At 37.0% G+C, this 12,456-nt stretch overlaps 2 protein-coding genes across 5 annotated transcripts in view; one reads left to right on the forward strand and one right to left on the reverse strand.

The window, feature by feature from the left end:
• The window catches only part of LOC6053907 (protein bark beetle), a 47,288-nt gene extending 38,926 nt beyond the window's left edge, over positions 1-8,362 (reverse strand). For 3 of the 4 annotated variants that reach the window (XM_038255528.1, XM_038255526.1, XM_038255529.1), the window contains exon 1: positions 8,074-8,362. The gene's annotated coding sequence lies outside the window, so the exon portion shown is untranslated. Of the gene's footprint in view, positions 1-269; positions 623-8,073 lie in introns of those variants that run through there. The other variant, XM_038255527.1, reaches the window with a different exon arrangement.
• LOC119766445 lies at positions 861-10,387 on the forward strand. Its single transcript, XM_038251000.1, has 4 exons — positions 861-909; positions 8,066-8,257; positions 9,892-10,027; positions 10,087-10,387. The coding sequence occupies exons 1-4, from the start codon at positions 861-863 to the stop codon at positions 10,385-10,387; spliced, it is 678 nt and encodes a 225-aa protein (XP_038106928.1).
• The last annotated feature ends 2,069 nt before the right edge of the window (positions 10,388-12,456 follow it).

Raw genomic sequence — 12,456 nt, forward strand, 5'->3', positions numbered from 1 at the left:
GTCAAAACTCGAGCTTTCTTCGGAAGTCTGCTGATGTTTTGTGCGGACGTAGGCACAACATTGAAGAGTTGGCGAAATGTGCCTTTTTCCGTTGTGGGCTAACGAGAAATAAAAGGGAAATCGGGCAACATAAAAAAATGTTACAGTTTTTATTCCATATTGTTCCACGGGTCAGCTGCGAGCTTTTCGGAGGTTTGATGTAATGACCCCCAACATTATAATGAAGGGGAAAGGGATTTCTGGTAAATTACTACCCCGCACAATCTTACATGTTGTTGAGGTTGTTGAGCTCGGTGGGCGCAATCAAAGGGCCAAATTGGCTACTCCTTTACAAACTCCAAATTACTGCCAGCGGCGGTTTCTTTCGTTGCTAGAGACACACCTTTTCAATCCAAAGGTACGACGTGGGAACAACTCTTGAAACCTTCGCTTGTCCACAACACGTCAAGTTTAATCAATAACACTGCACTACTGGTCTGCAAAACCACCAACCCTCCCCCAAGGGAATTTCCACACGTGTCTAACGTTAGACTGACTGTGTATGATCAACAGATTGTTTTTCCCCCACCTCAACGAACCGCGACGTGACTTCACCAAACGAACGAACCAACTTCGACGAAACTCCGGAGAGAACTGACTTGGAGTCGCGAGCTCAACTCGAACCGGCCCAAGCCGAGAGAGCTTTTCCACCACAGGCAACCCACAACAACAACACTGGCGAAGAAAGCAAAGGAAAGAAATTCAAAAGCAAAATAAAACAACACGGTTGGGTGAATCTGCTCGTTCGTTCGTTCGCCGACTGACCGGCAAAACCAGCGGCGGAGAGCGACGACGACGACGCGACGGCCGCGGAATTAAGAATGGATTGCGATGGAGCTGAAAGCGTAATGAGCGACGAAAGTGGCCAAGGTAGAGAAGATAGTTAGAGGAAGGAGTGTGAGTTTAGGGTGGATGAGAGATATTTTTTGGAGTGAATTGTGAACATAATTTGAAGAACGTACAAATATTAGCAAAAACATTTTTAATTAGGTATTTTTTTTTTTAAATAATGGCTGCAACTAATTTTAAAAAAGTTACCGAAAAATGGCAATAACTTGAAAACGGTGCACTTTATCAAAATTTCACTAAAATACTTTTTGATTGCGAATTCGATTTTACATCGAAAAATGTAGTTGAAAAATGTTGCGACCAATATTTCGTTTTTTTTAAACATCAGTATTCATTTAAAAATTCATAACTTGGTCAAAGATCTTTTGCCCGTTCTGGAAATTTCTGAAAAGTTGGCATTTGATGTCCCCTAAAACATATCAGAAAATCAAAATAGTGTTTTTTTTTTTGCAAATCAAGTGTTAGTGACAAATAGCGAAATTAAAAATCATAACAAATTTTTTACCGTTTATGATTTTTTTCAGTGTAGTCCTTATCCATATCTTCATTTTTGCCGAAGACACCAAATCGATCAAAAATTCCTTCAAAAGATAGAGATTTTTGATTTTTCACTTATCATTTTTCTATGGACCGCTGCCAAATTTGTATGATGCAAAGTAGCTTCTTTGGGCATACCTAAGGCTACCAACTGTACGGATTTTTTCCTTACCATACGGATTTTCGAACCTCTTCGCGGATTTTCAACAGGCCGGAATTTTTGTAGGGAATTTTACGCATAATACGGATTTGTACGGAATTTTAACAACTTTTTAATCATTGAATTGCTTTTTTGATTTGGTAGAAGCTTTTTTTTTAACTAGAAATTTTTATTTTTCTGTGAGTTTGATTTAAAAAGGGAGAGTTTTCTGGGGTTTTCTCAATTCAAACTTGATTATCAATAATTCTAGAGTTTTTGAACTATTGTCTTTCATATGTTGCTAGGACCTTTTAAAAAAAACTCTAGAATTGTTCTTTTAGAAATTCCTTACTAAATATATTTATCCATTTCCAAAGGCTTTCTAAAACTTGTGAAAACATTTGAACATTTGAATTAACAAATCTAGAGTTTTTTAAAGGTCCTATAATTTATTGTGTTTTACATGTTTGAAGACCATTTCAATAAAAAAAAACTCTGGAATATTGTTCGTGAAAACACTAAGAACGATAAGCAAACTTGACATTCCGTAAACTTTTAAACGTTTAACAAAAAAAAATGAAGAACATAATGATTTGATTCAAATCACGGTTTATTTTATGAATACTTTTAAACGTGCAAGTCATAAGCACTCTGATGGCATTTTGTGAAATTTGTTAGACACAGTTTTATATTTTTAATTCTCAAATATATTAAATTTATCTAAATAATTCATTGACAGTTTTTGTTACACCATGGTGTCATATCGGCAAAGTGTACGGATTTTTGCTCGGCAAGAGTTGGTAGCCTTAGGCATACCGAGGGCACCAAAAAAATTTCAGCCGAATTAAAAAATACAAAAATTAAAATTAAAAAAAAAAGATGGATTTTGTAGAGAACTGCTCAAAACTAAAAATGAGATCTAAGGGCAGAGATTCACAGCTAAAATATAAAAATTCTTAAAATCAAAATCAAATCAAATTCTTACAATTTTGAAATACAGTATGTAAAAAAAATATTTACACTCCTTGGGCACTATGCACATTTTGTGATGAAACATGTAACAATTTAAAGTTTTACAGAAACCTAGTACTACGTTTTGTTCAGAAACTCATGCCGAACATTTTTCTACAAAAAGCTCATAAAATATGTTTTCTATAAAAAGTTGTATAACAAATACTATTACAAAAATAGAAAAGGTGCAAAAAAAGTTTATACACCTTTCGAAAAAATAACATATATAAAGTTATTTGTTGACAAATCACCATAAATCCAGTCTCTCAACTCCAAATAGGCTTCCTTGACTGATTAAGAAAATAATTTGGATTAAATATAAATTTTACTAAAAACGTGGGTTTTATAGAAAACCTGGATGTATGGGTATCAAAAGATCGGAAATTTTATGCCCTTTCCGATGCCACATAGGTTGACTTGTGAATTGAGGACCGGTTCGGATGCTGGCGGATTTTCCGACGACGTAATTCCGGGTTGGTACGAAATTCCAACGAAAAATCTATTCTATCCATACAAAGACCCCCAAAACGGTGTTATACTCACTCCAGAATGTTTAAATAGCAATTTTATGGTAATATATTGACATTTAGTTAAATTGAAAGTTTGCAAAATTAAGTTTAGTTAAGTTTTATATAGAATTTCCAGAGTTATATAAACTTTTATACTAAGTAGTTAGTAAACTTTATATTTAATCCAAATTATTTTCTTAATCAGTCAAGGAAGCCTATTTGGAGTTGAGAGACTGGATTTATGGTGATTTGTCAACAAATAACTTTATATATTTTATTTTTTCGAAAGGTGTACAAACTTTTTTTGCACCTTTTCTATTTTTGTAATAGTATTTGTTATACAACTTTTTATAGAAAACATATTTTTATGAGCTTTTTGTAGAAAAATGTTCGGCATGAGTTTCTGAACAAAACGTAGTACTAGGTTTCTGTAAAACTTTAAATTGTTACATGTTTCATCACAAAATGTGCATAGTGCCCAAGGGGTGTAAATACTTTTTTTACATACTGTAAATTCAGAAACATTTCTATTCTATGCTTTAAAAAACAAATGTTCCATAATGTATTACTACGTATTATTTACATTTTGATATGTTTTTCTTTAATATTAATATTGTTGTTCAAATTATTTAAAATATTTGTTTTGTTTTTTTTTTTGTAAAATTTGTAAAAATAAATTAATGTGTTTATTTGAAATTGATTTTTGAGGAGACGAATAAAATGTATATCTGCTAATATATAAAACTCATGTTATTTTAAATTTCTTTGTTAAAATGATGCTTAAAAAATGTCTTAAGTATTTAAAGTACTGTTTGAAAGTTGAGCAAAATATAAACCTAAAATTGTTTATATCTTTGACGCGGCACACTTAACAAAAATATATCATTTATGGTTGCTTATTTTGATCTTCCCAGGAAACGGTAAAAACTGGTATTTTTCAAGCAATCACAATATATGCTGATGCCAAAAAAATGCTTATTATTCCAAGATTTAACAAAAATCATTAAAATTTATGATTTTTTTGTGACTCAAAAGAACCTATTTTTATTTAAAAAGAAGAATGTTTTCATAAACATATCTACTTAAAATTTAAAAATTTTATGTTATCGTTTGAAAATGAGCAATTCTCTGAGATTTCGGTCATTCGATTTTTTCTGTATTTTTTTATTCGGCTGAAACTTTTTTGGTGCCTTCGGTATGCCCAAAGAAGCCATTTTGCATCATTATATATATGTGAAATTACAAAAATCTGTATCTTTTGAAGGAATTTTTTGATCAATTTGGTGTCTTAGGCAAAGTTGTAGGTATGGATATGGACTACACTGAAAAAAAAATGATACACGGTAAAAAAATCACCAAATTGATCAAAAAATTCCTTCAAAAGATACAGATTTTTGTAATATCACATATTATTTTTGTATGGACAGCTGCCAAATTTGTATGGAAAACTATATGGACAAACTAATGATGCAAAATGGCTTTTAATTAATTAACATGATGTTACGAAAAGATAAAGTTCCAAAGATATTGACCAAAATTTAAAAAAAAAAAATCAATGATCTTAAATAAATCAATAAATACTTTCCAGTGCCTTTTTAGTAGATAATTTTCAATTGCACAATCATTTTTACAAAGAAATTTAAATAGATTTGAAAAAAGAGTTTTTTTTTTAATCTGGAGAACCGAGGCAAAATAAGCAACATCATGGGATTTGGGAAATCCCGGTTTTGAAAAATTCACATAATTTCTGTCCCGGGATGGATGCACTATTTTGCATCTAATATTAGGTATTTTTTTCTAAAAATCATATAGGTTTAGTACCAAATTTTGCACCATCTTAAACCCAAGAACATAAGATGCCTTTTAGGTCCCCTAACACATTCATAAAAAAAAAACAGATTTACTTATTTTGGGAATTTAACTTCAGGTGACAAAAAGTTAAAAAAATAAAACTAATATTCAGTGTTAACTTTTTTCGGAAAAGTCTGAATCATAACCACAAATTTTGCTGATGATCTAAAATTGATTGGAAAATTTATTTTAAAGACACAGGTTTTCGAATATTTACTTGCAAAGTTTGTATAATCGGTTCGCAAAATTGTGTAGAGCATTTCCGTGATATAAATTTTTGAATGTTAAAAAATCAGGTCATATAACCAAATCTTGAAAAAAATATTGTACAAACTGTTTGTTTCAAAGACATATAGATAATAATTTAGTGTAAGCAAACATTATTTGTGATAGTTAGTTCGGGACCATCCATAAACCACGTGGACACTTTAGGGGGTATGGCGATTGTCCACGATCCATACAAAAAAGTTTTTTTTTGTATGGACAATTGTCCACGAGGGGGGGGGGGGTAACAGATTCCCAAAAAAGTGTCCACGTGGTTTATGGATGGTCCCTTCCCGTTGTTTGAATCAATTTGAAAAAAAATGGCGATAGTAATTTTTGGGCATTAAAATGAGTAACGAAATTAAATAGATTAATTTTAAATAAAAAGAATCAGAAATTATTTTTTTTAAATAATAAATCAGTTTTCATCAACATCTGTCAACGAAAGATCCACCCTACAAAAAAAAATAAAAGCTCCCTCGCAGGCCTCCACTAGACGATGTCAGCAAGCACGTCACCCAGTCGCTGCGTCCAACTCTACTCTGCTGCTTGAAGTTCTTTACAACACCAAGAGAAAGACAAGCTTCTGGGGTGAACTACCTTCCGTATATCCAACATTCCCCCACCATTTTACGACTCATAAAGCCGGGCTCATCCACATTCAAGTCAGCTCCCTCAAATCTTCACGCTGAAGCTGGACAAAGCCGCAGAGAAAAAAAACCGTTGAACCGTACTGACAAAAGGCTCCTCCTGGACTGACTTCTTGATCCAACGGCGACGACCAAAGATCATCGCGATCCAGTAGAAAGGTTATATTTGCACAAAAACACGACGAGATATTCAAATCGGGAGGAATAAGTTACTCCTAACGGAAAACAGTCCTACGGAGGGGGGGTTGGGGAGGCAGACCTTGAGCCGTTCCAATTTGTGGAGTTTAAAACTGGTTTTCCAGGGCTGCCTCGGAGAGTATGATGATTCTCGTGTTTTTTTCTACACCGCGATGCCCTTCGAATCGTTGGGAGATGACTTGGACGGACTTGCGGTGCAATTATCGACCGAGAGCTGATGCAGCGTGCTGGGTACTTGAACAGGAAGTGAAGTTGCTTTAAATTACTCCCTCCCGAGCTGGTGAGACGGTTCTTGGCCGGGAAGGGTTTGAAGTTGAGGTATTTACATACACATAACTCTGGGAAGACCCGTCGGGCTGCCAGCCCCGCCAGGGTAATGCGAGATCGATGGAATGTGTGTTGAGAATGGAGGAAGAGGAGGCAAACGGAAAGGCAAATCAGGTCAGTTTGTTGTTGAAAGTTGTTGTTATTTTTTGTGTGTTTGCATACAGCTTGGGAACTGGAATTGAAGAGGGTTCAAAAGGGAGTAAAGCCGATTTTAGGAATGAATTATGGAATTGGCTTTGTCATACGTAATTTTGGACTTTGCATATATGATCAATTATCTGGGAACAGCGAGTACATTTTGCATTATCAGTTTATACATACAAATCTTCATACAATTTTGGCAGCTATCCATACAAAAATGCTATCAAAATAACTTTTCTCATCGATTTGGTATTTTATGTTCGATCTTAGACAAAGTTGTAGAGTAATTCTGTACAATTTCAAAAAAGCAGGATTTTTTATTTTGTATTTCATGATTTGGATGAAACTTTGTCCATGGATTCCCTAATTCAAAAGAAGGCAATTTGGATCATAAATTGTATCATACAGGGCCGGTAAATCCAAAATTCAAAATCATTTGTTACAATACCTGAGAATCAACCACTTGATTTTGACTAATTTGGGGTTGCTGAACTAGAATTTCATGTAAAAAATCAGAAAATAAAAAAAAACATTTTCGTGAATCGATTATCCGAAGATTTTATGGAGACCTTTTGGATAATCGAACTTCGAAACAAACAAACTTTTTTAAAGTATATTGTAGTCAATCTCCAAGAAGTTAATCTCAACCCGATGAGCTCATCATACCCAGGCCTAGCAGTGACCGTCACCCAATATGGAAGTAAATCAATATCCAACATAAATCACCGCATCACGTAGTCCCCGCGTACTCTGCATCGTAGTACATCGCAACTCGTATTTAACCTACATTCCATTCATCACAGCTGCTGCTCGTGTCAATGAAATATTACACACTCCTCACAAACCATAACCTATGCATTAATCTACACTCCCCGCAACGAGACGTCCAGCAGTTCATGACTCACAGACTCTTTCAATACATCTCTAAGGTACGTAAATAACTTCGATATTCTACACCACACCACACTTCGAACTGCACACCCCAAGGTCAACAACTCATTCCAACCAGCCCCAACTGTTGTTCCACACAAAGAATTGGCGAACGACGAAGCTTAACAGCCTCCGAGACTCCGAGACTGGTGGTATCCACGGGCACGACATTCTGACGCCATCTCGTCGTCGTCGTCGCTTCGATGCCTTTAGTTGGGCAGTCTGATGGTGAAGCCTTTCAATATCATGTAACACTTTTTTGTTCCACGGCAGCAGTTGGTCCGGAGTTGGTATGCAGCAACTCCAACTCTAATGGATGTTGTTTACAGAAGTAATGATGGATCTTCATGTACCAACACTACGTGTGAATCACGTACCGAAGCTGTTGTCTTCTTTAAGCAAACTGGTTTCACTTTTGCTATCGTGATTTTTATCTGATAAAGCACAAACCCTCGACTCGACTTGGTGGCGCCAAACGCATATTACTACAGCGTAATTAAATCTTCCAAGATCTAAAAAAACAGCGCCCCAACGCCCTTCGCAGGGCGTCATTCACGTGAGCTGTAGCACCTCAAGCTGGAGGTTTCACAATCAACACCAGCAACTTCAACTTCTTGCAGCTACTCACTTCTTCAAGCCCCTTCTTCAGCAAGCCCAGAAGAAAGAGGAACAACAACACAACTCTCCACAACTCGAAGAAATTGGCTTCTTCTGGTACGCGTCGCTCGCAGAACTTTCCCAGCGTTTCTTCCGTAACTCCGTAACTTGTCGTCCTTACGCGTCGCGCCACGTGTTACGCCACAACTCCCCTGGTAAACCCCAACTAGGATAGCAAGGATTGTCACCAGAACAAATCGTCGCGTCGCGAGGGGGTTCGGTCCCTTCGGAATGGAAAAAACTAGGTGCGGTCCGCGAAGTTGTAGCAATGGAACTAACACTGCGCTATGGCGGCCGTACTGACGAACCAACGGACTCAACGGACACCTCTCTCAGCGAGAGACCATTCTCCACCGGCAGTGTGTTTGTGTAATATCCAAACGGGGGAGACCTACCTGTCCGCATACACATCTGTACCTGTCCGCGTTGAGTTAAAACAAGAGAGGAGCTGTGAAGAGGGGTTCGGCTGTAGTTGTGGGCCCCGGGTTGGGGCTTCTTGGGCACCTCCACAACACCGCAGCGCGATACACGTTTGGTGTTGGAGAAACTGGTCAAACCGGGTGGAGATGTGCGTATCAACAGCACTATGTGGCCACATGATCCGGCAGTGTGGTGTGGAGGCGCGTTGTAAGTGTTGTGTGAGTTGGGTAGGGGTGTCGTTGGGGATGGGTGTCACTGTAATGTTGTTTTGTATCAAATGTCAATGAAATCATAAAAAAAACATTCCAGACTCTATTATCCGAAGCTTCATTCATCGGAAGTTCGGTAAACTTGAAGTAAAATTGGCAGAGGCTAAAAACCTTAAATTTTTTAAAGAAATTTACGACAAATAATTTAAAAAAATAAAGCAATTCTCTGAGATATCGGTCATTCGATTTTAGTTGTATTGTTGTCCTGTTTTTTAATCTTTGGATGGCGATATATTAGAAACTAAGGATCGTATCAACAAAATTCAAAAAAGATTTTTCTCAGCTTTTCAAATATATTCTTTTTAAAGGTGGGAACACATAGGCACTAATTTTAAAAATGAATAACTGCGACTATTTTTAAAAAAGTTACTTAAAAATGGCTATAACTTGAAAACGTTGCACTTTATCAAAATTTCACTAAAGTACTTTTTAATTGCAAATTAGATTTTTCATCGAAAAATTAAGTTGAAATTTTTTTACGAGCGATATTTATTTTATTTTTTTAAATCAGTAATCATTCAAAAATTCATAACTCAGTCAAAGATTTTTGCAAATTCTGCAAATTTCTGAAAAGTTGACATTTGACACATATCAGAAAATAAAAAAAATAAATATAGTGTTTTTTTGCAAATCAAGTTTTAGTGACAATAAGTGAAACTAAAAATCACAAAAAACTTTTAACCGTGTATCATTTTTTTCAATGTAAAAAAAACCTTCAAAAGATACAGATTTTTGAATTTTCATACATCAATTTTGTATGGACTGCTGCCAAATTTGTATGGAAAATTATACACACAAAAAAATATTACTGTAATGGCAAAAGTAACTTACTGTTGAAATAAAAAGTGGTCCAAATTTGCACCATTAAAAGTTTTTTTTCTTCTTTTGAATATGAAAACTTTTACTGCTACGGTTTTTGAAAATCTCATTGCTAACTGATTTAAAAGTTTTTACTTTTAATTCGACTACATAATTTCTTTCATTTCGTCGTTCTCGTGTAACCGTGTACGCCTAAGTAAAAACAAGTAAACAAACATTTTGGTAGTGCCGGTGGTGAGTGAGTTGCCCACGAAGTGAATCAAATCAGGACGCGGCCACAGCCAGAAGTCGGACGCGGACACAGCAGCGGAAGGTTGGTGGTGCCGGTGCGGGACGAGGTCGGGGGGAAAGTTGGTTTTCGAAAAAGGACAAGGCCAGCTTCCTGCAGGACCTGCAGCTGTTTCACGACCGGATTTTGTAAGAAGGAAGCTTGGGTGCTTGGTGGCGTTCGTGAATAATTTTGTTTGTTTTTGTAGGACGCAGTTTATGCGGTTGCCGAAGATCGGAGGTCGGGATGTGGATTTGCACCGGTTGTATTCGGTGGTGGTGGCCAGGTGGACGATATTGAAGTTGAAGCAGATTTACATCCGCTTTTCGAACAAGTACGATAAAGTAAACTTTAACGGTGAGGAGAAGGATCCGACGGAAGAGGGAAACGACGAGAAGCGCCATAATCGGAGGTGGTCAGCGCGGATGTTGCACTCGGTGCCAGCGGTTTACGACCATCAGCAGCATTATGTGCCGGAAGTGATGACGGAACAGTGTGGGATGTCCTGAGGGTCTGCATTCCATTTCTCGTTACGGGACATGTTTAACGGATTACTTCCAGAGGTTGGAGCGAGATCCGACGAACCTGATCAAGAACATCTACCTGGAATACCGAAGAAGTCACCGGTGAGTATTGAGAATGTGCTCAGTGTCTCACCAATTTCATTTACTTTCAAACACTTTCAGCAACTACCGCCCACAAACGCAGCTTCGGCGGGATGAACTTTGACGGCGAGTAGGAACATCTGTGTCATTCTTGAAGGAGGACAAAGTGATCGGGAAATATCCGTTCAGGCGCTTTACTTCCCAGCCGGAAAACGTCGACTTCCCTTCCCGAATCAACAACCAATGGCCAACTCCTCCAAGCCTGTCCTGATGATGGCCGGCAACGAGACCACCCTGTTCTCTACAACGCTGTTGCGCTCCAAAATGAAGGCCGCGATGTTGCTGCCAGACGAAACGTCCATCCGTAACCTGCTCAGCATGGGGCCTTCGGACGTGACCGGTGGCGTACCGTAAGAATCGGTTCAGCTTGGACGCAGAAGATAGTCTACCATAAGCAGATGCGTTGAATACAAAAAAAAACGGAAGCAACTGTTTTAATATTAAAATAATGCAATAAAATCCATCACATTTTTCGAAAATCATCACTGTAATGTTAAATGTTATTTATTCATGCCATAAAAAGTTTCTTCTTAAATTAAAAGCAAAAAACTTTTACCGATACAACGATTTTGTTCCAGAAATGCATGGTAGTATCAACAACTTTCCAACTTTTAAATTAAAAAGTTTGAACTTTCTACGAATATTCACCAACGCGAACTTTTAATCCAACGAACGATCTTTTTAAATTTAGAGTATTTTTTCTTTGTGTGTATGGACAAACTAATGATGCAAAATGGCTTCTTTGGCCATACCGAAGGCACCAAAAAAGTTTCAGAAGGATTTAAAAAAAAAATAAAACTAAGAAAAATATATCAAAACAATAAAATAAAAGGTATTCTTTTCATTTATCTGACACGCTGACCATCCCTAATGTCACTCATACAATGATGAACTACCACTACAATGCCTGTTCAGAAAAAAAGTGGTCAACATAATTCGTCGTCATTGTCTTCCCTGCCACCTCCTCTTCGATATTTTCACCTGTATTTACCATAAATGTATCAACAAACAACACAAACAAAAGCCAGAAGCGTAATTAGACGGCCAACAAGTGTTACCTGTACAAAACACTCCGTTTGCCTCTGTATGAAGTTGTACCTATCAAGGTATGTTGTGGTTCCGAGCGACGAGCAATCACCTGTGGTAATTTATGTTTAACAGGGAGGCAGGAGGGTGCATGCTGCATAAGCTACACATGTTGTGACCCACATATATGGGCAATGCTAGGTTGTGTATGAAGTATAAGGCGTTATTGGTGATGTAACGTATATTGCGACTGTGATTGAAATTATGATTGCAAATATGGTACTTTCATTGGGGTTATTTTGTAAAGATGAGAATTCGCAATTCGCAATTCGCAATTTTCAGTGTAAGAACGGGCCTTGACCGATCTTATGCACTAGGTTCCCGACGAACACGCACTGCCCTTACACCTACATCTCACCCTTGCTCTGAGTCAGTACGAGCAGCACGCTAGAACACGCTTTGAGTGTTCGTGCCAGGCATGCACACCTTCTTTTCCGGTTACGCATTTTAACTCGGCCGGGGGTGGTACATTACGTAGGGTTTGATGTAAGTATAAGCGCCTAACCATCTATAGTGTGCCTATCAACTTTCGTTAAAGCAAAAACTGTTTTATTTTTAGTTTAAATTCAAAAACTTATTGTTATTTACTGTGTATTGTTTTCTCCTGAAATCTTCCCTATTGTTGAGTCGTGTTTATCTGTTGCTATTTCTTTTGTCGCGGTGTTTTGTTACAATTTTTGGTCCTAAGCATCTTATAAAAGTTTGCCAAAAATACAATAGTAATATTTGTGTTAATCCTTTAACCATTCCATAAATTGAGTAAGGGCTCAAACCTCACTTGTTTGAAAAAAGGGTGAAGATTGAAAACAATACACAGTACAAGAGAA

This window comes from Culex quinquefasciatus, chromosome 2, assembly GCF_015732765.1.
Source record: "Culex quinquefasciatus strain JHB chromosome 2, VPISU_Cqui_1.0_pri_paternal, whole genome shotgun sequence".
In the NCBI taxonomy this organism is placed as follows: domain Eukaryota; kingdom Metazoa; phylum Arthropoda; class Insecta; order Diptera; family Culicidae; genus Culex; species Culex quinquefasciatus.

Coding starts and splice junctions, on each gene's coding strand:
- LOC119766445 (XM_038251000.1), top strand. CDS start 861: ATGGATTGCGATGGAGCTGAAAGCGTAATGAGCGACGAAAGTGGCCAA. Junction 8,258..9,891: donor GTTACGCCACAACTCCCCTG/GTAAACCCCAAC, acceptor ACGCGGCCACAG/CCAGAAGTCGGACGCGGACA. Junction 10,028..10,086: donor CTGTTTCACGACCGGATTTT/GTAAGAAGGAAG, acceptor TTGTTTTTGTAG/GACGCAGTTTATGCGGTTGC.